The sequence below is a fragment of the Oryza glaberrima genome, chromosome 1 (assembly GCF_000147395.1).
Source record: "Oryza glaberrima chromosome 1, OglaRS2, whole genome shotgun sequence".
In the NCBI taxonomy this organism is placed as follows: Eukaryota; Viridiplantae; Streptophyta; class Magnoliopsida; order Poales; family Poaceae; genus Oryza; species Oryza glaberrima.
Genome location: NC_068326.1, coordinates 34,518,501 through 34,545,764, shown reverse-complemented (window position 1 = coordinate 34,545,764; position 27,264 = coordinate 34,518,501). Strand labels below are relative to the sequence as shown.

At 43.9% G+C, this 27,264-nt stretch overlaps 4 protein-coding genes across 12 annotated transcripts; 2 read left to right on the top strand and 2 right to left on the bottom strand.

Annotated features, from left to right (window-relative positions):
* Positions 1–606: 606 nt before the first annotated feature.
* Positions 607–3,810, top strand: LOC127768765 (G-type lectin S-receptor-like serine/threonine-protein kinase At2g19130). Its single transcript, XM_052294408.1, has 2 exons — positions 607–870; positions 1,222–3,810. Exons 1-2 carry the CDS (start codon positions 666–668, stop codon positions 3,483–3,485), a joined length of 2,469 nt encoding a protein of 822 aa, XP_052150368.1. The 5' UTR covers positions 607–665; the 3' UTR covers positions 3,486–3,810.
* A 2,584-nt stretch (positions 3,811–6,394) lies between these two features.
* On the top strand, positions 6,395–9,972 carry LOC127759958 (G-type lectin S-receptor-like serine/threonine-protein kinase At2g19130). The gene is made up of 2 exons (XM_052284170.1): positions 6,395–6,685; positions 7,460–9,972. Exons 1-2 carry the CDS (start codon positions 6,508–6,510, stop codon positions 9,760–9,762), a joined length of 2,481 nt encoding a protein of 826 aa, XP_052140130.1. The 5' UTR covers positions 6,395–6,507; the 3' UTR covers positions 9,763–9,972.
* A 1,176-nt stretch (positions 9,973–11,148) lies between these two features.
* Positions 11,149–21,762, bottom strand: LOC127784702 (ammonium transporter 3 member 1). Of its 9 annotated transcripts, none has more exons than XR_008019583.1 (12): positions 21,370–21,762; positions 20,672–20,819; positions 20,237–20,379; positions 19,281–19,351; positions 18,985–19,041; positions 18,116–18,253; positions 17,720–17,822; positions 17,490–17,526; positions 17,303–17,412; positions 17,033–17,176; positions 16,024–16,238; positions 13,793–15,135 (listed from the first exon to the last, which is right to left on the bottom strand). XR_008019583.1 is itself a non-coding variant. In XM_052312052.1 (5 exons), the coding sequence occupies exons 4-5, from the start codon at positions 13,763–13,765 to the stop codon at positions 11,403–11,405; spliced, it is 1,497 nt and encodes a 498-aa protein (XP_052168012.1). In that variant the 5' UTR covers positions 13,766–15,135; positions 16,024–16,279; positions 16,656–16,693; positions 17,033–17,134; the 3' UTR covers positions 11,149–11,402. The 9 variants fall into 9 exon arrangements, 5 of the variants coding, with proteins under 5 accessions (XP_052168012.1, XP_052168019.1, XP_052168005.1 ...); XR_008019584.1 differs by having other exon boundaries at positions 16,024–16,094; XR_008019581.1 differs by having other exon boundaries at positions 16,024–16,279; positions 21,370–21,761.
* A 383-nt stretch (positions 21,763–22,145) lies between these two features.
* LOC127757620 (uncharacterized) lies at positions 22,146–26,875 on the bottom strand. The gene is made up of 12 exons (XM_052283216.1): positions 26,512–26,875; positions 26,363–26,410; positions 25,774–25,819; positions 25,573–25,617; positions 25,097–25,367; positions 24,763–24,916; positions 24,140–24,566; positions 23,762–23,818; positions 23,521–23,689; positions 23,320–23,377; positions 22,998–23,211; positions 22,146–22,787 (listed from the first exon to the last, which is right to left on the bottom strand). Exons 1-11 carry the CDS (start codon positions 26,642–26,644, stop codon positions 23,084–23,086), a joined length of 1,536 nt encoding a protein of 511 aa, XP_052139176.1. The 5' UTR covers positions 26,645–26,875; the 3' UTR covers positions 22,146–22,787; positions 22,998–23,083.
* Positions 26,876–27,264: the final 389 nt, after the last annotated feature.

Here is a 27,264-nt window from a genome sequence, read left to right as displayed (position 1 = left end):
ATTTCCCACATTTATATGGATACTAATGAATCTAGATAGATATATATATGTCTAGATTCATTGGCATCAATATGAATGTAGAAAATGCTAGAATGACTTACATTATGAAACGGAGGGAATGCTTGAAAACAAAAAAAGAAACTTTGCGTGCTGGATTAGCCGAGGCTTGATGGCAACAGGTCAAACCTCAAGCGTCAGCGTCAATGGTTGTAATGATCATGCTACAACTAAGGTAGGGCATTTTTCATTGATACATGAACTTTTGTACCAAAAATAATAGTATGTTCAGTTATAACCCTCCATCGATCAAGACGCCAGTTTGGCATCGCGGCCCGCGAAAATCCTTCGGTTTCGCGAATGCCATGGCGCGAGTGGGTGCCCGAGGGACCACGGCGTGACAGTGTGACAGATCGATCGATATATACAGTAGTGATTGGTTTTTATGACCGGCGATAGGATACGACTATGACGCTGGCTTGACCTGTTCTTCCGGACTCCGTTTCGTTCCCACAAATCATGTCATCAAAATAATTACTCCGATCGCTAACACACAGTCTGAATGGAATTAAATCTCTGTTCGCTTTCGTACCTGCATTTCACTTTCTTTCTACTGCTAGAATGTTTGTGGTCTGCCTTGTCCGTCCTTCATTTCGGAGACTGGAACGATGGCGATTTCAGGAGCGCCGCTCTGTTCCTCTGCTCTCGTTCTTCTTCCCTGCCTGTTTGTCATAGCCATGGCCGCTCTGCAGAGTGGTGTGGTGGTATTGGCGGACGCCGCTGACACCGTCGCCGCCGACCGGCCGTTGTCCGGCAGGCAGAGGCCGCTGGTGTCCAACCGCGGCAAGTTCGCGCTAGGTTTCTTCCAGCCAGGTACCTCCCAACCTGTTATACATGATTCTTCGTGGTTACATGTGGTTTTCCGTAGCTACAATACATGATTCTTATGGTTTAAAAATAACTTTAATATTAGAGAAATTTTACGTTCTTTGAGAAAATATATCAAAGGTACTTAAATTTTACATTAAAAAATTTAGTACCTCAAAATATACGGTACCTACAACTTACACTAGAAAATATGGTAGCCTTAACAATAAAGTAAAGAGAATAGTATAGTTTGGACTAAGTTTTCTCATGTTCTTCGGAGAACTAAAATTTAGCTTTAGCATTACGTACTGATGAGCGACATGTTCATTTACTCGGCCACTTTTTGATGTGCAACAGAAAACTCAGAGCATTGGTACCTTGGCACCTGGTACAACCAAATCTCCAAGCACACGCCGGTCTGGGTTGCAAACAGGGGCTCTCCAATCTCGAATCCGGACACCTCACAACTAACCATAGCAACCAACGGCAACATGGTATTACTCGACAATTCAAGAACAGCAATTTGGTCCACGAACATCTCCAACTTCACCTCCAATTCCACGGTCGGTGTCATCCTCGACTCCGGCAACCTTGTCCTCGCAGACGCATCGAACACCTCCATCATCCTCTGGCAGAGCTTCGACCATTTCGGCGATACCTGGCTCCCCGGCGGCAAGCTCGGCCGGAACAAGCTCACCGGCGTGAGCACTCGTCTTGTCGCATGGAAGGCACGCAATGACCCAGTCCCCGGCGTGTTCTCCCTCGAGCTGGACCCGAACGGCACGAGCCAATACCTGCTCCAATGGAACAGTACACTGCAGTACTGGACAAGCGGCAACTGGACCGGCCGCATCTTCACCGGCGTGCCGGAGATGACGCCGACCGGCAGCTACCCGAACTCGCTGTACACCTTCGACTACGTCAACGGCGAGAACGAGAGCTACTTCGTGTACGACCTCAAGGACGACTCGGTCCTCACGAGGTTCGTCTTGGGCGAGATGGGGCAGATCCAGTTCTTGACATGGATGAACGGCGCCAACGACTGGATGCTGTTCTGGTCGCAGCCCAAGGCGCAGTGCGACGTGTACTCGTTGTGTGGCCCGTTCAGTGTCTGCACCGAGAATGCAATGGCATCTTGTAGCTGCCTCCGTGGCTTCGGTGAGCAAAACGTTGGCGAATGGTTGCAGGGAGATCACAATTCAGGGTGCAGAAGAAACGTGGAGCTGCAGTGCAGCAGCAATGGCTCGGTGGTAGGAAGGAGTACTGATCGGTTCCACACGATGGCTAATGTAAGATTACCAAGCGACGCAGAGAGTGTGGTGGCCGCAGGTTTTGATCAGTGTGAGGAAGCATGCCTAAGTAATTGTTCTTGCACTGCCTACTCCTACAATGGCAGCTGCTCACTGTGGTACAGAGACCTCATCAACCTGCAAGATGTGAGTGTCATTGGTAGCCAAGGCAGCAGCGCAGTTTTGATTCGATTGGCTGCTTCAGAATTGTCTGGACAGAAGCAAAAGCATACCAAGAAGTTGATCACTTTTTCTGTCCTTGCTACTGGTGCTGTACTACTCATGATGGCTGTTTTGGTTGTCATCTTGAGAAGAAGAATGGTGAAGGCAACAACACGAGTGGAAGGTTCCTTGATATCATTCACATACCGTGACCTGAAATCTGTGACCAAAAATTTCTCCGAGAAGCTCGGAGGAGGCGCCTTCGGTTCAGTGTTCGAAGGGTCACTGCCTGATGCAACCATGGTGGCCGTGAAGAAGCTCGAAGGTTTTCGTCAGGGGGAGAAGCAGTTTCGCTCAGAAGTGAGCACAATCGGCAACATCCAACACGTCAACCTGATTAGATTGCTCGGGTTTTGTTCAGAGAAAACTCGAAGACTACTCGTCTACGAGTACATGCCGAATGGTTCGTTGGACAAGCATCTTTTTGGAAGTAACCAACACGTCCTGAGTTGGAACACGAGGTACAAGATTGCTCTTGGAATCGCGAGGGGATTAGACTACCTCCACGAGAAATGCAGGGATTGCATAATACACTGCGACATCAAGCCAGAAAACATACTGCTCGATGGCTCGTTTGCTCCCAAGGTTGCAGACTTCGGCCTCGCCAAGCTCATGGGCCGCGACTTCAGCCGGGTGCTGACCACGTCGAGGGGCACGGTGGGGTACATCGCGCCGGAGTGGATCGCCGGCACGGCCGTGACGGCGAAGGCGGACGTGTTCAGCTACGGCATGACGCTGCTCGAGATCGTGTCGGGGCGGAGGAACGTGCAGGAGCAGGGTGGCGCGGCGGTGGACGGCCTGCTCCCGTTGCTGGCGGCGAGCACGCTCGGCGGCGGTGGCGGCGGCCGGGATGAGCTGGTCAGCGCCGTGGTGGACGGCCGTGTAGGCGTCAACGCCGACATGGGCGAGGTGGAGAGAGCATGCAGGGTGGCGTGCTGGTGCATCCAGGACGACGAGAAGGCGAGGCCGGCCATGGCGACGGTGGTGCAGGTGCTCGAAGGGCTTGTGGAGATCGGCGTCCCGCCGGTTCCGAGATCACTCCAAATCCTCGCGGACCTCGCGAATCAGTCGAATAACTTGCAGTTTTTCTCCGATTTACCGTCAAAGTGAGGCGGTTGCAGGCTTGACGCCAGTCTGCGTTTGGGCGGCTAAGCGTTAAAATCGCCAGAACTTAATACCCACCTTACCAAAACTTGCTATACTTCATTTAACTAACATGCCTAACATGTGGCCAACAAAATTGAAGCCACACTTCAGCCATAGGAGAGTACACTTGCCACACTTTTATATGCCAATGACATATGGGACCCACATCATGATGAAGGAATCTTGCCAAAAGTGTGGCACCAACCAAACGAATGCCTAACTAAGTCAAACCTGGCTAACTTGAGTTGTGGCATGATGAGGCAAATTGTGGTAGTAAACCAAACAGACCAGCTTGTTTTGGCGAGCAGATTCTTGTGGCAAAGCGAGCATCGTAAGATTAAGATTTTCGTGCCACGCTTTTTAAACTATTACCTTGTCAAAATTTTGGCAAGGTTACCAAATTTTGGCAAGATTTCATATGTACTTACTAAAATTTGACAACAAATTAAATGTAGCCACTTTTTTGGTAACTTTGCCAGATAAATGTAAGGTTGAAAATGGCAGCAAAGTAAACAAGCCATTTATATATAAAAGTTGCTCTAAAATATCATATTAATCTTTTTTTTAATTGGTAATAATTAAAACTCAATCAATCATATGTTGATACCACCTTGTTTTGTGTAAAAAAACTTAATTTTCATCTTCATCTCCAGGAGGAAAGAACAACGATACGAGCCAACATTATTATTTGCTAACTATGTTTAAATATACTGCAACTGCGCCCTTACGTGGTCCTTCAAAAACCAATTTTCGTAGGCGGACCACAATCTAACTGAAAATGTTTTTACTCGGACGTTCGATACGCGATAAAAAATCGGACGTTCCACCAAGTGAGTCCCACCTAACTACTCTTCCACTATTTTCTATCCACTGGTCAACCTTATCTCTATGTGAATCACTCGTTCTTCTCTCTTTCTCTCCCCTCAACACCGTAGCGGCGCATCTCGCTCTCCGCAGCACGACCATGCGAGGAGCGTGGAGGATGCCAGCGACCAAGCCGACGGTGGTGGGGCGGCGCAACATGAAGTGGGAGGAGGACGCCGACGACCACACTAGCGATGACCTCTCTGTCTTTGATAATGGCATGGTCAGCCTCATCTTCCTCAACGGCGGCGTGGGATGGTGCTCGATGGCGATACGGTCAGCCATGCCTTCCTCGATTGGGATAGGGTTTTATCAACGTCGACAACGTTCCACAGGCCATTGGTGGCGCGAAAGAGCTCCGGTGCCGAGCTCGGAAACAGCCGACCACCGAAGAGGAGGAAGAAGGGTCTAAACTGGCACCTTTTGTTGTACGGTTTTTTGATGTTTCAGCCCACATATTTTTGGTTTTCCACCATGTTTGACCAAAATGTCTCATTGGGTATTTTGATGGTATTTCATATATTTTGTATCTTGTGTGTGTGGTTCGTTGATGTATCAATAGATGAAATTTGATGTTTCAAAAGATACAACGAAATGTTTCAGAGTGTGAATCGATTTGTTTCACTGTTTTAATTCGTTGAAACTTTTTTTTTGAGAGCTGAAACAATTGTGTTCAAGCGATGAAACATTTTCTCCTATCGATGAAACATCTAAAACATTGTTGTTGAAACATTTTTCATTGAGTAGTACAACATGTAAAACATTTTGCAACAGTACAGTGAAACATCTTGCAACAAATACAGTGAAACATCGTCGGACGTAGTAGCAATCTCCAAATCTTGCACGGGCTTCCCATTTCCGTAGGCGGTATTTTCGCTCCGATGTCAACATAGTTAATCGGTACAAGTCGGCTTGCACAGTTGCACTCTGGGCTTTCTGATTCGTTGATCCTCCGTCTCACCCTCACGACGGGCTCATTCCGGCCCAGCATCGCATTGTGCTTGACGCACATCACGCGCGCATGCAGCAATTTCGGATCACACATTCACACGGGCACGTCCCACTCCCACCGTCCCACGCGCCGGCCACCACGGCGAGCAACACCGCCGCACGCAGAGCTCGGCATTGCGTGCGGCGAACGAAAAATCTTCGTTGAGTGCGTGCGTGGCTTCGTGCATGCCATGGCGCAGCGCGAAATGCGTATGGGCGTCCGAGACGGCACGGCGTGTGACGGACCGATCGATACAGTGACTGGTTTTATGACCGGCGAGTTAATTAGGATATGCGACATTGACGCTTGCCGCTTAGCCTCGGCCCGGCGAGGAAAAATTACATTGAGCTAGCTTGCACCTGTTGCCTCTAAGCTCCGGCTATATATCCCACCTCGCAAAGTTTCGTGAAATAATTACCGTCCCTGTCTCAAAATAAATTTAACTTTTACGTATCTCACACATACTAATTAAAAAGAAGGCTATAATCCCCCCCCAACACTTTATTAAAATCCCAATGTAATTATTTCTTTTTTATCTACTTTTTTTCGCGAATGCGCAAAAAGATTACATGTCAATATATTAAAAGAAAAAGAGTTTATACGACGCAATCAACCAGACTGGCTTATACTAGGAGAAGGAAGAAAAAGCAAAAGAAGAAAAAAAAACTAAAGCTTAAAGAAACTACGGTGACTAAAAACAGACTCCAAGCAGCGGGAAGGGGCCAAGCACACTAGACTCCCAACAAATTCCTAAAAGCGGCGATGACAGCTAAAGACCACATATGGCCCTCTGCGTGGATGGACTCTAGAATCATTGAGATCGAAGAGAGAGCGAAATCCTATGTATTTATTTTCTATTATCATAAACTCCAATACAATGATCTGCTCAAAATAAACTTATTTTAGTAGAAACCGAAGAAGCCAAAATGATCTTATACTGGAATGGAGATTGCAAGACAGTAAGCAGCAACTGAGTTACTAAGCCAGGAGGAATAAACGTTTCACCCTCCTCTTTCGTTGCCACTGCATTTCACTTTCTTTCTGCATTTCCTGCAGGTTGTCCGTCGCCTATTACCAACGGCCAGGTAGCCAGGTCCAAGCTCCGTCCCTTGAATTCAGAGACTGGAAACAATGGCGCCGCCCTGCTCCTCTGCTCTCGTTCTACCTTGCCTGCTTGTCATAGCCATGGCCGCTCTGCAAAGTGCTGTGGTGTTTGCCGATACCGTCACTGCCAAACGCCCGTTGTCCGGCAGCCAGAGTGCACTGGTGTCCAAGCGTCGCAAGTTCGCGCTCGGTTTCTTCCAGCCAGGTACCGCCACATTCTATGTGTTTGTTTCCGGTTTTAATTGTTTGTGTTAGAAGAAAAGAGTGTAGTAAGGAAAATTTTAGTATGCGTATAGCCTCTAGAGGAAATATGTCGGTGCTTTAATTTCTAACAATCCAAATACGTGGAGCGAGAACGTAGCAACTAGAAAGAAAATAACATGAACCAGGTTATAGCTACTCCGATCCATCTAGTTAACATTTAGACGGGATTTGGTTAAAATTTTAAAATTGTGACCATCAATAACTAATCCAATTGTTTAGTTTTAAAAAGTGGCATGTGAAGATATGCCTTGAAAAATACTATTACGATAGATTCATTATATTTTATAGACTTATCCTAATATAAAATTAATGGCCAAAGCTCCAAGAGTTCGGCTGAATTTTGTCCTAAACAACAAATATTTATAACTAGAGGGAGTACATGTGGTTTTCCACAACAACAAAACATGAGTTATTGTGGTGCAAAACAACTTTGAATGAGAGGAGAATAGTATTGTCAACTTTTTTTTTCTTAAATATATTATAGTTACTACAAATTACAATTGGTATAAGATCTAATCTTTTGAGATGCACTTGATAGTGTAGTGGTAAAAGGTTTAACCCTAAAGTTTTGTGTTCATTTTTAATACGCTTATAACTTTTTTCTAATTAATTGATAACCAAGTTGCCCCTTAGTTGTTCTTGTTTTTTTATGAGAGTTATGCTTTTGATTTTTGTGGGCTTACTAAGAGGTACTACTCCTTTTGATGTGCAACAGAAAACTCACAGCATTGGTACCTTGGCATCTGGTACAACCAAATTTCCAAACACACACCTGTCTGGGTTGCAAACAGGGGCACTCCAATCTCGAATCCGGACACCTCACAACTAACCATAGCAACCGACGGCAACATGGTATTACTCGACAATTCAACAACTGCAATTTGGTCCACGAACATCTCCAAGATCGCCTCCAACTCCACGGTCGGTGTCATCCTCGACACCGGCAACCTTGTCCTCGCAGACGCATCGAACACCTCCATCATCCACTGGCAGAGCTTCGACCATTTCGGCAACACCTGGCTCCCCGGCGGCAAGCTCGGCCGGAATAACAAGCTCGCCGGCGTGAGCACCCGTCTGGTCGCATGGAAGGCTCGCAATGACCCATCTCCAGGCGTCTTCTCCCTCGAGCTGGATCCGAATGGCACAAGCCAATACCTGCTCGAATGGAGCATCACGCAGCAGTACTGGACGAGCGGCAACTGGACCGGCCGCATATTCGCCGACGTGCCGGAGATGACGGGATGCTACCCGAGCTCGACGTACACCTTCGACTACGTCAATGGCGAGAACGAGAGCGAGAGCTACTTCGTGTACGACCTCAAGGACGAGTCCGTCCTCACGAGGTTCTTCCTGAGCGAGATGGGGCAGATCCAGTTCTTGACATGGATCTACGCAGCCAAGGACTGGATGCCGTTCTGGTCGCAGCCCAAGGTGAAGTGCGACGTGTACTCGCTGTGTGGCCCGTTCAGTGTCTGCACCGAGAACGCACTGACATCTTGTAGCTGCCTCCGGGGATTCAGCGAGCAGAACGTTGGCGAGTGGTTGCAGGGAGATCACACTTCAGGGTGCAGAAGAAACGTCGAGCTGCAGTGTAGCAGCAATGCCTCAGTGATGGGGAGGACTGATGGTTTCTACACGATGGCCAACGTCAGATTACCAAGCAATGCAGAGAGCGTGGTGGTCATAGGAAATGATCAGTGTGAGCAAGCATGCTTAAGAAGTTGTTCTTGCACTGCTTACTCCTACAACGGCAGCTGCTCACTGTGGCATGGAGACCTCATCAACCTGCAGGATGTGTCTGCCATTAGTAGCCAAGGAAGCAGCACTGTTTTGATTCGCTTGGCCGCTTCAGAATTGTCTGGCCAGAAGCAGAAGAACACCAAGAACTTGATCACTATTGCCATCGTTGCTACTAGTGTTCTAGTACTCATGATAGCTGCTTTGTTTTTCATCTTCAGAAGAAGAATGGTAAAGCAAACAACAAGAGTGGAAGGTTCCTTGATAGCATTCACATACCGTGACCTGAAATCTGTGACCAAAAATTTCTCCGAGAAGCTCGGGGGAGGCGCATTTGGTTTAGTGTTCAAAGGGTCGCTACCTGATGCGACCGTGGTGGCCGTGAAGAAGCTCGAAGGTTTTCGTCAGGGGGAGAAGCAGTTTCGCGCGGAGGTGAGCACGATCGGCAACATCCAACACGTCAACCTGATTCGATTGCTCGGGTTTTGCTCGGAGAAATCGCGAAGGCTACTCGTCTACGAGTACATGCCAAACGGTTCACTGGACAAGCAACTTTTTGACAATAAAAAACATGTCCTGAGTTGGAACACGAGGTACCAGATTGCTCTTGGAATCGCGAGGGGATTAGACTACCTCCACGAGAAATGCAGGGATTGCATCATACACTGCGACATCAAGCCAGAGAACATACTGCTCGATGGCTCGTTTGCACCCAAGGTCGCCGACTTCGGGCTCGCCAAGCTCATGGGCCGCGACATCAGCCGCGTGCTGACCACGGCGAGGGGCACGGTGGGGTACATCGCGCCGGAGTGGATCGCCGGCACGGCCGTCACGGCGAAGGCGGACGTGTTCAGCTACGGCATGACGCTGCTCGAGATCGTGTCGGGGAGGCGGAACGTGCAGGGACGACGGAGGAGGCAGGAGCAGCAGGACGACGGCGGCGCGGCGGCGGACCGCCCATTCCCGTTGGTGGCGGCGGGCAGGCTCGTCGGCGGCGGCGTAGGCGGAGGCCGGCGGGAGGAGCTGGTCAGCGCCGTGGTGGACTGCCGGCTCGGCGGCGACGCCGACATGGGCGAGGTGGAGAGAGCATGCAGGGTGGCGTGCTGGTGTATCCAGGACGACGAGAACGCGAGGCCGGCCATGGCGACGGTGGTGCAGGTGCTCGAAGGGCTCGTGGAGATCGGCGTCCCGCCGATTCCGAGATCACTTCAGTTCCTCGCGGAGTTGGCCGATCAATCAAATTACTTGCAGTTCTTCTCCGATTTATTACCGTCGAATTGAGGTCCTTGCAGGTGCAGGCTTGAGGCGAGCCTGGGCTTGGCCTGTCAAAGCCCAGCTTCTATGGTCAAAGCTGGGTCTTTCAACTTTGTCGTTGACAATGGTTCTCTCTCTTTCCGTTGCTGTTGTTTTTAACAGGAATTTTTTTTTTTTGTTTTGGCGAGCAGACATTGGTTATGTTGTATATTACCGTATTCTGAAAGAAGGAAAATATATTACCGGTTGTAGTTTTTCTTCATAACAATCACCGGATTTACTAAATTTCCGTATTCTGAAAGGAGGAAAATTACCGGACTTTGTTTTTTTTTTTCATAACAATCACCGATTTACTAAATTTCTGTATCTTTTATTCATAACAATCACCGGATTCACTAAATTTCTGTAGTTTTTGTTCATAACAATCACCGAATTTACTAAATTTGTTCATAACAATCACCGGATTTACTTGTTCATAACAATCACTGGATTTACTAAATTAGTACCTCTAATGCAGAGGATCCGAATTCTAATGCGTGGTACTGTTCATCCCCTGCATTAGTACCTCTAATGCAAAGGATCCGAATTGCTCAAACATTCGTTCTGGCGTGGGAGGAAACAAGTTCACTAGAAATTTCTTTGACACGCTCACGCAGTCACACGGAATCGAACTTAGGGACTGTTCAGGTTATAGACAAAATATTCAATATTAACAAAATTTTAGTATGATTTCTTATGTATTTACTAAAAGTTTGCAAAAAAATTGTATGTATATCTTCAGCAACTTTAAAAAAATTGTATGGTTTAAAATAACATCAATTTGAACAGCCCCTTAGTTAATTCAACTTGGAATTAAATTAATCGCTAATCATGACAATTAATCACTAATTAATTCAGCATGGCACTGGTATCACCAAACGGTCTCGCTATTCCATTCCGCGAGACCATGCGGTCTCGCACTTTCACCGCGTGATACCGTCGGTGACGTCACGTCCACGTCATTTTCGTGCAACGGTTGTGCGAGATCGACGGTATATTTCTAAAAAGTTTTTGCATCCCGAATATTCCTAAAAAAATGATTGAACAATATATTTTTAAATTTAATTCAGAACAAATTCACTAGAAATTTCTTTGACACATTCACGCAGTCACACGGAATCAAACTCAGGAACTATTGATCACACACTGTATGCCCTAGCCACTTGGACCATCGCAAAGATTTCAAAAATTTTGTGCATCTTATGTACAAGTTACATTATAATTATTTAAATGTGCATTATAATTCATTAAATGATTTTAGAGAAATTTTGTTTTGAAAGTTGTATGACTATACTCATCCTAGACATAGTTATATTTGGACAAATTTGAATCCGGATGCTATTTATATTTTGGGACGTGGTAGTAACACGTGCAAGGGCATGGAAGGAATAGAAACAAACTCAGTTCAAAATTACAGAGACAAAACAAACTCAATTGCAAGTGACAGAGAAAAGAAAGTAACCGCTGTATTAAATCTCGAATGGTCGAAATCATCAAACCAGAGCATCCCGAAGAAGAAACCCGTTTCAGAACCACCACCACATTATTCCACGACAGGAAACCGCAGCATTTCGTAACGTATACAACCCCAAAAAGGAAAGGAAAAGAAAAAAAACCGACACGTATCATCAGACGTTCTGCGTGACGCCGCTGGGCGCGGCCTTGTTGTTGTTGTGGTGCGTGTCGTTGTTGTCGGAGTACCATCCGTGCTTGGTGGAGTCGTACTTCTCGCCGTCGCCCCACAGCGCGTACGCCTCCTCCCCGTGCACGGCGTCGTCGCCGATGGCGAGCTCCTCCTCGGGCATCCGGAGGGGAACCACGGCGCGGACGGCGAGGCAGACGAGGCTGGTGACCACCACGTTCCAGCAGATGATGAAGAGGGCGCCGGCCACCTGGCGGACGAACTGGAGGCCGCCGCCGCGGCCGGGGTAGAAGGCGCCGCGGGAGTTGGTGACGGGGAGGAAGAGGGAGCAGAGGACGGGCTCGGCGAAGAGGCCCGTGGTGGCGCCGCCGAGGAATCCGGCGACGGCGTGGGTGTGGAAGACGCCCAGGGTGTCGTCCACCTGCTGCAGGAGGCGCGACCGCTTGTGCACCACCATCATCGTGAACCACGGGATGCTGCCGGAGAGGATGCCCATCACGATCGCCGCCCAACCCTGCACCAGGCCTGATCGACCATGCATATGCAGACGCCGTTCAAGACGGATCAGTTACGCCCAGCCCCAGATACAGATTTTACTAACTCGGTTTAAAATTTCAGATAAATCTATTTTCAAGTTTATACTCCATCCGTTTCATATGATCTTTTCCTAGTTAAACTTCTTAAAGTTTAATCGAGTTTATAAAAAAATAGAGTAAATTTTATAAAGCATCATCTATTATGGACCAATTTACGCAAAACCATAGCACGTGGAACGTAACCCCGGGTATTATAGTTCTAAAGTTTCACAAAACTACGCCATTAACCAAATTGACAAACTCCTGTATCAAAATTTTAAAAAGTTTAACTAACATAGATGTAACATTTATATGATAGATAATAACTCATAAACTTGAAATTTGATTATAGAACTCAAAAGTATGGTAGACCAAAATCAAAATAATCAAGAGTGTGGTTTTGTGAAACTTTGTGATTTTGTGCAACTTATGACCATAATATATGGGTCAGGTGAAATTTACTCTAAAAAATATAATAATATTTTTCAATACAAAACAAATGTATTATTAAAATATATCTAATGCTATATTTAGTGAAACTAATGATTTTGTAGATGTTTGCTAAATTATTTTATAAACTTATTCAAACTTAAAAGATTTTTTTTAAAAAAAAACATCCAAAACGATTTATATTATGAAAAGGAGAAAGTAATAATAAGTATAAAACTCAATTAGTCATGTCTAATGTTTTTTTTCGCCCAAAATTCATTTTCAGTATAAACGATCGAAGATCACCTAGTGTACTGTGTGTAGATTAAGCATGGGCGGTGCACTGGTGCAAGCGATGAGGAGCATGCATATATAGTGTGATGGTACCTGCGCCGGGAGTGATGCAGACGAGGCCGGTGATCATGCCCTGGACGGCGCCGATGACGGACGGCTTCTTGAAGAAGATGACGTCGAGGCAAGTCCAGACGAGGAGGCTGGTGGCGGCGCAGATGTTGGTGTTGAGCACGGCGAGCGAGGAGTCGATGTTGGCGGAGTACGGGTCGCCGCCGTTGAACCCCGCCCACCCCATCCACAGTATGCCGGCGCCGGTGAGCATGAGCAGCACGTTGTTTGGCGGGAACCTCTCCCTGTCCTTGGTCGACCTGGGCCCCACCCAGTACGCCGCGGTGAAGCCGGCGACACCCGACGAGAGGTGGATGACGTAGCCGCCGGAGTAGTCCATGACCCCCCAGTGGAAGAGGAAGCCGCCGCCCCAAAGCGAGAAGGCGCCGACGGTGTAGGAGAAGGTGAGCCAGAGCGGGACGAACAGCATCCACGCCTTGATGTTCATCCGCCCCAGCAGCGAGCCGGCGAGGAGGATGAGCGTGATGGCGGCGAACACGCACTGGAAGTACACCATGGTGGCCATCGGGTAGAGCGGGTTCACCCATGGCGTCTCCACCACGGCGTCGGCGCCGCCGCCGCCCTTGTAGAACTGCGTCGTCTGCGGGAGCACGGCCTGGGCGAGGAGGAAGCTCTGGCCCAGCGCCGGCCGCGCCTTGCCCCAGAACGGGAGGAGCTTGTGGCCGAACGACATGTTGTAACCCCAGGTGACCCAGCACAGCCACACGGCGGCGAAGGCGTAGAGCGCCATGAACGCCGAGTTCACCGCCCACTTCTTCTTCACGATGCTGCCGTACAGGATCACCAGCCCCGGCACGCTCTGCATCCCCACCAGCGTCGCCGAGATCATCTGCCACGCGTTGTCGCCCTTGTTCAGCCACTCCGGCACCGCCATCCCCGACGGCTGGTACGCCACCGACATGTTGAACGCGTCCCCCGACATCGCGGCGTGCGTACGTAGTAGCGGCTCTCTCGACGACGATCGACTACGGTGGCTGGCTGGCTGGCCGGCTGGCCGGAGATCGGTCGGTCGGTGCACGGCGATGGTGAAGCTATGGGGAACTTACGGCAAGATATATATATAGGGTGAGGCGGCGAGGCAGCTGGCGGCGAGAGCGAATAGAATGGTGAGTGACACGAGGGAGAGCCTAGTGATGAACGAGCACAGCTGGGGCTCGCGAGATCGGCGAGGGAAGAATCCAAGTGCGCGGCTTTGGGATTGGAGGAGAACGCGTCCTACTGGCTGGGCTGTACTGATGCTCCCTTATCTTCCGCTAAGATTCACGTAGAGACTCGAGTAATCGAGTCTTGTGTGCTTCTGGACTTGTGAATGTTTTGCTTGGCTGGTAAAGGATTTTCCTCGGCCTGGCTGGATGCTCTTGTCCTAGGTAGCCACTGCCCTATTTTATTTTTAATTTTTTTAAAAAAAATTGGAGTAAATTTCCATTCGGATCCTCTATTCTGAGTTTATCGAAGTGTCAAGTCTTTCACGATTTTGTATCAAATGAGAGAGGATTAATGCATGATAAAGGGGAAAAAAATCCTATGTAAAGAAGCATACAGGATTTCAGGCCGACGAGTTGTACCTGCGATCGTCAGAAGTACAGAACCGGCCGAGCAACGAATGATTGGCAAGTAGACTGGGCCTTTTGCTGTCCAGTAGTGGGTTGTTGTTTGCTTCGCATACGGCTGACCGTAGCAGTACACGTGGCAGCAGATGGCTGTCTGACCTCGTAGTGCATTGGGTGAAACGCATCGCCTCTGCTCCTCCAGTCCTGCTTCCATATTGCAGCACTAGCAGCTTGCTGACCTCTCCAATACAATGAGAATATGGGATCCAAGGTCGTTTTCACTTTTCAGCAGTTGGTTGAATATTCTTGGACATCTGCTACAGGAATTTAGAAGGGGAGATTCACCAGCAAGATTACAAGGTCGTCACCCGAAGTCTCCCACCATTTTACACTGCCACTTTGATGACTGCAAACTTTGTCGTACCAAAAGCTCCCACGGGATGGAGTGTAGTGAGTTCTACACCCAGTTCTGCACGAGGATTCTGTGAGCTCCACGGTCGAAAGCTACAGCAAATATGAGTCCTCCATTGCTTTTCATTCCACGAGATTAAAAGGGTTTGGAGAACCCTGACCTCCATGGTGCATTCCAAAAGCTTTGTTAACACCTTGGGTCACAGATTAATGTGAACAGCAACCTTGCCAACTCTCTCAATCAAGCTTTATCCAGTTCGTGATTCAGAAAGAGTTCAGGGCTACTGCACGACACCACGAGACACTCATGCCGCCATGGAAAGTCTGTACTCTGTACAAGACAACAGATATGTATCAGGGGCGTCGGAAAGAACTCGTCTGCAAGAATATACCATTATCATCTAAATTAACATTAGTCAACATCATCTCAGGTAGATCATTTGCACATATGATTACATAAAACACAAAAGCGACATCTACAATCATATTTGGAGGACCAACTCGTCAATTGCAAGGCCGGCAGAAAGTAACCATTGCCGTTAACATCTTCCATTTCACCTTCATCCGTGGAATTGTATAGTTTGTGTTAAACTAGTACATCAGCTGCTATGCTCGATTGACGAACAACAATTGATAAAAAGAAGTGGAAAAAGCACAATGCTAGCGACCTAGCATGGACAAGAAGATGACTATACCAACTACAATAACGCAATAAAGTGTTTGGGTATACTTAGGGATCACCAAGAAGGGTGCGTATCTTGCTATGAGTGAGCGACAAGCACTAGCTGGAACAAAAAAAAAAAAAAGAATAAAAATGACAGCTAGGAACTCAAGTAGAAACTCACAAAATAAGAACAAATCCATATGTAGCAGGCACACAAAGATTCACATCAAATGTGATGTTAGACAAAGTTCTCATAGTGCTTGACAATGTGACAGATAAGACAAGCCATCTAGTAACAGGGAAAAAAAAAGAGCATAAGCACAATCAGAACTAATTTCCAAACCTTCATGAATTTGAGCGGGCCTTGAATAAACTAGCAAGTAAATCTAGGTCGTATTTTATGTCCAATCTACATAAATATTCTCATATTCCTCAAACCTAAACCCCTCATTTTCTGGCACTGAGATTAGCCTTAATCTACATAAGTTATATCTAACAGAGAAAGCAGCTCGCATAATGTGAGCTGCAGCTGCCGCACGGCTATGAAGGAATTACCTGATAAATTGGTGACTCTGAAGCATTATATCTTTTAATTCCCCCATCTAATGTTTTCAGACATCCACTTCCTAATGGCCACGCAGAAATAGAAGTGTTTTAAAAAATCAGAAAATAGTCAAACTTGCGTGACATCAGTATAATGCAGCCATTAGTCCAGATAAAGAAGCTTGGCTTGCTTTTTCCCAGCAATCAATACAGAGTTCCAAGTCCAACTATGCTGTGCCAAACATCAAAAGCCAAGACAAACGGTGACCTGATCATTTTGCTTCACTGTCAGATTCATGTATTATAAATGGCATGATTTTTCTGCTATTGCTTCATTGATGATATTTTGTGAGTTTATGTTTGGGCTTTAGTATGGAAAATAATATATTAGAGCAAAGTAAGATCGACTAACAGAAGCTGTGCATCAAGGGAAGTGAGAAAACACAGTAAACTTCAAAATAATATGACAGTTGCATTCTAACAAATTAAAACAAGTATAATGGTGAAAAATTTGCAGTAATTAAATTAAACATGAGTTATTTTATCATCGTTGAATAGTCTTTTCAAGTATCATAAAAAAACAGACCACCTTGTACTGTGATCCAGAAAAGTGCATCAGGGGCTCACGGTGAGAAACAATATACCTCGGTATGTATAGTACTGCAATTGTTTTAGACGCCTCCTAAAATTTCAATTAACCAATTTCAATTAACCTTAGAAATGTTTTACTTAAGTCAGATTATTTGCTAGATATATTTGAAGATAAAACAACCCAATAAACTACAGCCAGTTCTCTAACAGAGACCATGGACAAGCCTCTTTTCTGCAGTTATCTAGATATATTTTCTGCAGTACAAACACAAAGCCTCTTTTCTCTGTGTCATTCGATTTATCATAGATTTAATGACTTTCATGTAAGAGACGTGTGAATTCTTTGCTAGTTGGTTTGATTAGCTTCTTAGTTTGAGAAAATTTAAGATCATTTATTCTGTAAAAGCAGGGAAGTTCACTCTGCACTCACCTAAGGGTTCTGAGTCATAGGTGTTATCAGAGTATTAGCATCTCTTACAGGTTTTTCCACAGATTACAATAATCCAGCCAGGAAGTTGGATATGTACATCAGCGGAAACCCTGATAACCTTCAGTGGATAAGAATAACACCATCCTGATCATGGAAAAAGACGTGTCTAAATCAAAATATGCATGGGACTGTAAAAAAAAATAGTACATTGATAACAGAAAGAAAGGTAACAAGTAGCTTACAAAAAGAAAAAAAATATAAGTAGCTTACATCTGTAATAGAAAACTTATCCTTTGTGTTGAGGGAAGGCTGCATCCACTCAGAAGTACGTAAAGGTAGCTCCTTGTTTTCCTGACCAGAGAAAAGTTCTGCTTCTTGTCCTGTAAAAATCAAATAAAACATATGCAATGAAAAAAAGGACAAAATCATGAACCACATAAAAAGACCATTTACCAACCTAAATCTTGTAGCTTTATCCTGTGTGTAACAAATGACTGCAAGAACACAAATTCAGAAATCCTTTAGACAGTTATGTGGTTATGATTCATAAATAGATACTGACCACACGGCAATGTATATATGCATACAACAAACAAATCAAATGGCGATTGAAGCTTACTGTTAGCATGTTCTGTAATACTTTGTACGAAATCAGAATTAACATTTTAATGAATAAAGATCACGGACCTGCCATACTGACGGCATGAATTCACGGTATGAGATGTTTTTCTCTTCCTCCTGACCTGTGCATCTCATTGTTGAATCCTCTAACATCTGTTTTGAAGTACCCCTAAATACCCAAAAAGAAAGCCAGTATCCTTCAGGTTTTCAGCTTCTTCACATGGGAAGATCATGATCCTGAGTAAAAGAACTTGACATATGCAACAAAAGGAAACATGTTGATTTTAAACAGAGCAAATGCATGGTGGCAAAAATATGTAAAACAAATCAGAGTGATCAATTAGTTGTGCCATTTCCTCCTGAATGAATCACCTTATCACACCTTAATCATCCTTTTGAGAGGTAAAATATTTGCATCCATGAGATAACAGTAAAAAGGGTCCATGCTGGTAGTGATATTACCTTTGGAAATCATTTCCAGTGAATCCTTCGCCATATATGGGTGCCTTGGTGGCCATCACCAAAACAGGTTGAAGTTGCAAAAAATTGCGTAATTTTTGGACAACTGTTTCTGTCATACTCTGCAGTGATAGAGTTCTCCTGCATGAATAGTTGTGAAAGGGTTAGCATAAAAGCAAAGAGATACTAGTGACATAGAGTTACAGAATTGGCAGAAGTAATTGTAATCCAAAATGCTGGATACTTTCAGGTTGGAAAATTTTGTAAATGTTTCCAACAAAGTCTAACATGTTTTTGTACAGTGTTCCCATGCACAAGTACGCATTTTAATCCTCTTTCCTAAGCAATACACTGCAATTGAAACATACCTAGTTATTCTCACCTAAGTTGTAGTAATATTTTGTAGTTTGAACTGTGCCACTGAGCACTATCATTACAAGTACATGTGTATTCCATACTGTATTTCATGATGTTTTTTGTGTAAATGTTGCATATGCAATAATGATGCATCTAATATTAGTTGAAAATGCAAGTAGCATTTATTTTCTTTTGAATGATAATTATTAAGTGATAGTGACTACCCATTGCATTCAGAGTGTGTGTGACTGTGTAACATGCTGTAACTCTTCTATTTTAATTTATGTATGCGAGATAGCAAGAGGATGCATACTTTCTATGTACTGTAGTATTGTACCATCCTACCCTTTAGCAGATGAAGTATTAAGTTAAACCTGTTTTATTCACATGTTTACAAGTGTAGAAGAGACAATAATTAATTAAAACATCTATGCTAATTGTTATTGTGATATATGCACATGACAAAATCAGGAGGATATGAAGCTAATACTGCATGAAATGTTTTTCGCAATCACCCTTTACTCTCTGTGATAGGTTGAGAATCACGATCCATCCAGTAGAATGAGCCAATGCTGGAAAAGGGATAATGTTACAAAATGTTTAGCAGTTACTACAAGAATAAAAAGTACAGAAGAAAAGTCCGGAGGGCCAAATGGTTATGTGAGAACAATGCAGAATACCATTAAAAAAATTTGAATGATGCAGCATTTTGAGAAAGTAGCCACAACTTCAATACAAGCGGCAGACCAAAATATGCAATAAGTGTGACCATAACAAATAGAAAGACAAAGGAAACCTTGAAAAGGAATACCTGTCTATCATAAGGAAATATATGCCAACACCAAGAACTTCGCTCTTTGCTGGTGATTGGGAATGTATATTCTGTAAAATGAACAACCAGTTATAATAACAAAACGTGTATCTTATATACGCATTAAGATATAACTTATCTACACATGGCATAACTCCTAGACTGTTACAAAAATAAAAGGGGAACAGAATGTGTTGCCTTCTTTGTAATTCATTCTACAAAAGCATTTCATGGTTCTGACTGTTTTTCAATAATACAGCTATCTTATGATTATCTCATAAAGATTAAGCTTAGGTCCATGACAAATATAAGGTGATTCCAGAGAATGAGCAAGAACTCAGTATTCTCTATGTGTTTTCAAAACTTTCAGGATCAATATATTTTTAAATATTTAGATACATGAAAATCATAAGTCGAGATTAATGATTGATCAAAAGGTACTTACATAATATTATACATTTATTGAGTTTTACAAATATATTACAATAGAAATCAACAGATGTCCATGAGTGAATGAAGTAATTTTGTTGGACATGAGTGGCAAAAGTTTTTTTTTTTTTGTCTTCTATGGGACAAAAAAAATTTGTCAAACCATTATGAATATTCAAGAAATGTTACTGCAAATGCCTAAGTCAACTGTCAGAACATAACACCTGAGCAAATGATCAGTTGGTTAATTTGGTACCAGAAAGGCAAACTGACATGATAGCCCTATACTCTTCTGTATCTAAACAAGGAACAACGGAACCTTTTGCATACTCAGCAATTATACAAGTATACAACCTAAAGAAACCAACTTGTTCATCCAGTGGTTCGAAGGGTCAGGCATAATTTAATATAGCCCCGTGTTTATATACTTTTACATATTTCATGTCAGCCATCAGTTAAAGAAAAGGAGGACACAAATGAGGATGCTAATGTGCCCGTGTATAAACATATTGTCAGATAAAACTTGCCTGCAAAGCTGCTATAAAATCTGAACTATTGTAACAACGGGCATACAAGAAACGCTTCATGCACTCAGAAAATAGCGTGTTTTCGGAAAAACTATTTGTAGCGCCATCCTTTGCAAATTCTTCATTTGTTGGATTTGTGGAGCCTGTAATTACAGAGGATTGGAAACAATAAGAATCAAAATTTGTCTATTTATGGCACAGTTATTCTCCACTAAGAATTGAGGGGTATGTAGGTGTAGAATAGTGGAGGGAGCCTAAGCCTATAAAAGATTTACACAAATCAATTCCTAACTACAACATTATGAACAAAAGACAGCACAGTTAATCAGTCAGTTCTATGCACCCATAAAAGCATGCATCATGTTCAACATGCTCTAAGTTGGATAGGATGCATGACTTAATAATGCAAAGTTCACAATGCAAGCAAAACTGTACCACAGCACTCTCCAATGCGATTTCTCAGAACTTGAGCCAGCCGCAGCACATCAAATCGGCAGTCCAGATCCAAGTACATGACCACTTTACCCAGGCCCCCAAAATAGGTACCCTTCCACTCCTTCGGTAATATGCATTGTACTGCAGCCTACAATAGCAATAACAACTCAGTGACTGAGCAGATCACACTTAACTTTTACATTGCTTCATTGAAAAAAATATATAGGTGTCAAAATGGCATTGAGTTTATCCACTTATGATTTATGAAGCATGAAGCATTATAGCATTCTAAACTAGTACCTTTCACCAAACACACAAGGTAATCCCCCTCCCAACCCCCCCCCCCCCCCTCCCCTCTTTGTAAATTACTCCTATGTCCCGTGTTCCCAGAAACAGCAGTAATTTAACGAAATATCTCCGATTTTCTAAAACTCCAGCACAGCATAGTGTCATTCGGTCATTGCTCTTTTTCTTTCACTTATCATAAGTTGTGTTGAATCCCATATTGAGATTATGAATGCAGATATGCACTATCATTAGCTTCATAACAAATCGGGGTCGATCAAAGCTTGCAGCAGATACTGAAATTCTTAAGACATTTGCTAAAGGGAAGTTCTGGTAGAAAGGACGACTAAGTGAGGGCTAAATGCCTTATGTTCGCTAACCATTTAGGCGGAGAAAGCTTTGGATTCTCTTACCGTGAGAAGCAGCTGGGACTTGCCGGAGTTGGACGGGCCAGCGATCTCGACGACGTTGCCCGGGCGGAGCGGAGCGCGGTGGAGCGGCGGCGGGAGGAGGATGGGGGGCCGCGCCGAGAGGGAGCGGGAGAGGAAGGCCGCCGCCGTCTCGTCGACGGCAAGCCACGCTCGGGGGTCTCCCCCTGCCTCTCCCGCCATGGCTAGGGTTCTGGAGCTCTCGTCGCCGGCTCGTCGTTCCTTTTCACCAAATTTTTTTAGTGCTTTTTGAGTGCTCGGTTCGATCGTGTTTGGCGCCTTTGGTTTATGTGAATCTGTGTTTGGCGCGCTGGCTGGGCCAGTGCGGACTGCGGTAGCGCCATTCACCGGACAAGCTTCCATTCTCAGGTAGCGGTGGTGGAGTTTCTGACTATTACATTTATTCTCATAATATTTGAATATGTAGTTGTAGAATTAAAAAAATAAAATAAACTGAAATTAGAAGCAGAAAAACCAGTGTTTCTAGATTAACGTGACTAACAACCAGCTACTTCCCAGAAACAATCATATGTAGTAATGTATATATAGTATCTGTTTCCAAAAGATTCTACTCTCTTTTTATGTAATCCTAGAGGTTCCACTCCCTTTTTATGTAAAGCTAAGGATCTGTTTCTAGCTCCCAACTCCAACTTACCTGGAGCCGGAGCTGTGCCAAACGGTCCAAATCCATCTTTTTTGGAGTGGAGTTGGCAGAGCTACTCCTAGAAAATAAACTACGGGGGTGGAGCTGGGTTTTTCTGCTCCATAGCTACACTCCACCCTAAAAGACCCATAAAACTGTTAGTCTCTTGCTCCAGCTATAAATTATAGTTTGAACTGAAATGGAAGCAGGCTCGCTCACATATTATAATTTGAACTAAAATCTTGGAGGACTATGTGGCAGAGGGGGTTTATGGATTTTTTAAGTTCTCTAAATTTTTCTAGTAAGGGGCTTATAAAGTATAAATTGCCCTGAAGAAGACCAAGACCAACTTCCATTCATTAGGGCACCTTAGCAACGAGTAAACAGGGGTATCAAAGTCTGTCCATGCCATGTTAATTCATCTCGACCTGACAAAATTGATCATACAACTTCTGCCAATGACCAAACTCACCATGCTAGATCAAGTACACAGTTCAGGGGAAATTAAACCTCGCGTCTTCCTAGTCTTTGTTACATGATTCGTGGTCCATATTTTACAAATATATGGGAGGTATAATACAAGATACAACAAAAACTATAAACAACATCTATTCCAAACTCTGGCATCCAAGAGGACAATCAAGAAACTAAAGCATCAGAGTTGTTGAACTTATAAAGAATGAGATCAAGCCGTAACAAGCAGTCTTAGCTTCCTGTCATGCTTTATCATTGAACTTACACTCTCGACAACCAACACGGTCTGCAAAAACAGAAGCAAAAAATACTTTTCATTCAAGATTTAGGAAGGAAAGTGTAGCTTAGACAAGATTTTTTTTTCATCATGTGATAACACTCAGAGCACGGTCTAGAGAACTTGTAAAACACAAGAATGATTATAGATAAGTAGTGCAATGACACATGGCAAGGGCATAGCACCACAAAGAACTATAAAACAAGTCATATTGGTTACCTGAATGCAGGTATAAGCCAATCCAGTGGCAAAGTAAAAATTCGCATTACCAGTCCCCTGAAACGATTGTCACTTTAGCGTCAACATTACACATGAGACAAAGAGAGGGAAAGGGAGGGAGAGGAAACCCTCCAGATCCACAGGTTGTGCATGACTGGGCTAAGGAGAGAGACTCCGATATATCCAAAAAACAAGAAAAAAGTTAACTTCATCTCTGCAAGATGTAAAGATAAACCATTAGCTTTCTAGTGTAAACGTAAACTATTAATTGTCCAGAAGACTAGGGATCATTCTAAATATGTTAAAAAGAAATGTTAAGCACCTGCTAATTCAGTAGCAAATAGGCCCAGAAGACCAAGATAGAGAGCTGAATCTCCAACCTTCAAAATAAATCATAATACAGTATCATTGAACTTGTGAAAAAAGTTAGGATAGCACAAACAAACAAACAAAAACAACATGATGAGATTTTACAAAGCCGAGGGACTAAATTTATAGGTATTATCATGTAAGATGTACTTACAGATGGATACGATTTCAACATTGCAACAATTGCTGTGTAAACGAAGGCAAGGAAGCATGGACGATGCTTTAGACGAATTGCCAACGGCAATACCATAAAAACAATGTTCATATTGATGACTATAAGGAAGAAGCTCCTAAAAGAGTCAAAGACTTCAGCAAAAAAGTACCTGCATAATTACCTTTAATGAGACAAATGAAACATCTCTTTGAGTTTATTATAAATTTTGATCAAGACTCACCATAATACACCAATATTTGGTGATAGGTCCTTAACTGTGAGGATAAAACCATAAGTCCTACATAAACACAGCACAAGTCAATGGGTAATTAAGTCACAGATAAAAACCAGTTGATTCCAATGGAAAGAATAGAAAGTAAGGCACAAGAACAAAGTTGACATGTTGGAGCGGATAGAGCAATATGACATTACTAGGATAAGATCAAATACGGTAATACTAGGAATAGTATTCCTTAAGATAGCTTGTCCTCATTCCTCCTTTAAAGACTCATCATCTTGACTTGGGGAAAGTAACATAATCTAGCACACAGTCTCACTCTGACAGAAAATTTCATGACTACCAAAGAAGCATATTCTACTGAAGAGTTAAGTATCTTACTTTTCAAACATCTCCTGAAGACCATCCACTTTATTGAGAATCATGCTGCTCAATAGCAACACATAACATGACCAGAAAAACATCCACAATACAAAGTAGAATACTGGTTTCCACATGAACTGTTGAACATCTCTCGAGGTGGAGAATCTATCATTGTCTGGTACCTCAGTTTTACTGGCACTTGATATTTTTAGACGAAATACTTTTGCTGGAGGAGTATCTGGACCATATCCCAATAAAAGAATGATCTGGAAAAGGAATCTTGTTTTCAGTAGCCGACTATACGGATAAGTAGCAGATATGATCAAATAGATGAATACAAGACTACAAACAAAGGTTGTGGCACAAAACGGTACAATGAGAATTGCAGGATAAAGAGTAAGATGTGTAGACATAACATATCCAAAGGCAGCAAGGGGAGCAAGACCTACAAAATTATAGGCATTTCAAGTTTTAAGCAGCAATAAAACTTGTTTCAATTCTATGTTACTCAAAGATAGATATCATCTTCATGAAAATGTGGCTACTGATGCTTTGACAAATGAGAACAATAATAATTCTACTGAAATTTTAAAAAATACCAGAAAAATGTTGAAGAGAAAAACATATTTTAGAGCACTTACGTGAACAGGCTCCGTAGATCATTATCACAACCATTAAATTCTCGATTGGTGATGTACATGAACCTACACAAGTAACTATCGCCCAGGGGTTCCACAAGTATATGAGGGAAGCAATATCTCCTGCACTTATGTTAACTGCAGGAACAGTATCATAAGAATATTAGAACTAATTTGATTCATTATAGTGTTTCCCTTTTGCGCCTTGTAATATGCTAGTACCACTGATCAATTAATCCGACAATGAATTGTTTCATAGCAGTTCCATCTATCTCTTTATTACGGCAAGACAAATTGGTGCTCTAACAAATAACAACAGTTCAATGAATTAACGAACTCTTGAAGCTTTGATATTGTAAATTTGACAGGAGTTTTGTATGATACTACATTGGTAAAACAAGTAGAAAAGTGGTGTCAGCAAACTAAGCACAATAATGTCAGCATCCAATAAAACATATTCTGCATTCTGAATATAGGACGCACCTGAATTACTCACTGCCTCAGTGAGCTCAAGTGAATTCAAGCTTCTATTGCGTGTTATGTTGAGTCTATGGCCAGTTGCTCGGATGAGCATGGCAGCTATAAAATCTACAGCCACAAAAATCAAACTGTCTTGCATTCGTAAGTGATTATAAATTACAAGATCTCCAACAAAAGTCAAAAGGTAGCGCTTGATTTTTTTTCATTTGGTTTGAATAGTTACATGCTAACATAATAATAAACACCATCGTAAAAATCTTTTTCATTTATGAAAATCAAGTAACTAATACTGCTAGAGTCATAGATACTAGTTGTAATGAATAAATTACATACCAACTTATTTGCCTGCAATAAACATGAACATGATGTCCAGCAGACCTGTGATAGCATGAAATATAAGGATGTTATTAGTATTTCAAACGTTGGTCTAATGAAATAAACCAATAGTATCAAGGTATAGCTGCAGCAGTGCAACCAATCACACAACCAGAGAAGCATCATAGCCAACGGATCAATCAACTTTTGTTAGTCAACGGGCCAAGAAGCGATAGAAGCAAAGGGAAACCATGGTACATTGAACCTGAATGACAAAACATTCAACATGCTGAATACTCGTTTCCAGTTCATGCTACAAGAAAAACAAATTTCAAATAGATCGAACTAAAACATCGTGGATAAACCTATAATAATGATAAGCACCTGCACAACGTTTTGTTAAGCATGGTATAGTAGCTGTGTGTATTATTTCTTAACACGCACCACTTAGCGGAGACAAGCCTAGGGCAGCTTGGCCTTGAGCCCTAGGCTTGCCTCCAAAATCATGCTTAAATCCTCTTAAACTACCACGTATTTTTTTGAGAAAACCAATATCTCATTAGTTGAGCCCTATTTTAGCCTTACACTTTGATAATTTCTGGCTCCATCACTCCCACTAGGTGCTGCTTCGCAGCACTTCAGCTTAATGGCACTTACCAGTAAAGGTAACACCCAATCAATTACTTTAAAAGGTTCATGTTCTTAGTAATTCCATCCCTATCCCAAGCTCAACAATTCACGACTTCAGATGCAAATACATGAGACAGTAAAAAAAAGGCTAAGCAAGCAAGATTGATGGGTGTGGTACCGGAATATGGCGACATGGACGCCTGCTTCAGCCAGTACCCTTCCGCCACTGCAAAACACACAAGGAACCAAACGATCAGTCCGATTACGGAGACGGCACAACTGGAGCCTGCGAGGAGGATGTTGGGGGGAGAGGGAGGGGGCGCTTACGGCGGCGGATGGAGGTGAGCGGGGTGGAGACCTCGGGGCGAGAGGCGAGGTGGAGATCCCCACCGAAGAGCACGAGGACGAGCCTGAACCCGACGGCCGCCGCGGCCATCGGCCAGTAGTGTCGGATGGCCATCGTGGCCGCCGCCGCCGTTGCCGCAACTCCGATCTGAGGCTCTGGATACAGCTGCCGGCGAGTGCGGAGGCCGAGAAGGGGATGGCGAAGGTGCTCACCGGCGGCGGCTGCCTTGAAGCGGCGGCGAAGGCGGAGCGGTTAGGGCCGAGCGCGGCGGCGGAGTCGGGGGCGGCTCGCGGCGGGCCGGTGGCGATGGTGAGCCGAGATGGGCCGGCAGGGAGCAGGCCGAGATGGGCCGGTTGGGAGGAGGCTGGGGTGCAGCTGAGCAGAGGCGGCTCGGGCTTGGGCTCCTTGGGCTGAGATGCGAAGGGGGAGCATCGGCCTAGCATCGGGGAAGGAAAAGAAGATATAGGGGTTTTTCTTTTTCTGAAAAAAAAAATGGAATTTGGACTTAGGAAATTTGGGAAAATTCGAACCTTTGGACCATTTTGAAAGGAAATTCAAGGAATTGATCCCCACTCCGAAAATCATATAGAAACCAAATAAACTCCAATTAACAAACATGGAAAAAATGGTGGTGCAATTAATTTGTTTAGACCAATTAATTAAATCGTTTTGATTGAAATTTTCGTCGGGCTATTTTAGGCGAAAAAACTCAAGTGAATTTCGCAGTTAGGAAA

What these genes read in the sequence shown, in the direction of transcription:
- LOC127759958 (XM_052284170.1), top strand. Translation starts at nt 6,508, where the DNA reads ATGGCGCCGCCCTGCTCCTCTGCTCTCGTTCTACCTTGCCTGCTTGTC. An exon ending in GCTCGGTTTCTTCCAGCCAG is followed by an intron (nt 6,686 to 7,459) that starts GTACCGCCACAT and finishes GATGTGCAACAG; the next exon opens with AAAACTCACAGCATTGGTAC.
- LOC127784702 (XM_052312071.1), bottom strand. Translation starts at nt 13,765, where the DNA reads ATGTCGGGGGACGCGTTCAACATGTCGGTGGCGTACCAGCCGTCGGGG. An exon ending in CTGCATCACTCCCGGCGCAG is followed by an intron (nt 11,942 to 12,807) that starts GTACCATCACAC and finishes ATGGTCGATCAG; the next exon opens with GCCTGGTGCAGGGTTGGGCG.
- LOC127768765 (XM_052294408.1), top strand. Translation starts at nt 666, where the DNA reads ATGGCGATTTCAGGAGCGCCGCTCTGTTCCTCTGCTCTCGTTCTTCTT. An exon ending in GCTAGGTTTCTTCCAGCCAG is followed by an intron (nt 871 to 1,221) that starts GTACCTCCCAAC and finishes GATGTGCAACAG; the next exon opens with AAAACTCAGAGCATTGGTAC.
- LOC127757620 (XM_052283216.1), bottom strand. Translation starts at nt 26,644, where the DNA reads ATGGCCATCCGACACTACTGGCCGATGGCCGCGGCGGCCGTCGGGTTC. An exon ending in CTTCTATCGCTTCTTGGCCC is followed by an intron (nt 25,618 to 25,773) that starts GTTGACTAACAA and finishes ATGCTATCACAG; the next exon opens with GTCTGCTGGACATCATGTTC. An exon ending in ATTTGCTACTGAATTAGCAG is followed by an intron (nt 23,212 to 23,319) that starts GTGCTTAACATT and finishes TACATCTTGCAG; the next exon opens with AGATGAAGTTAACTTTTTTC.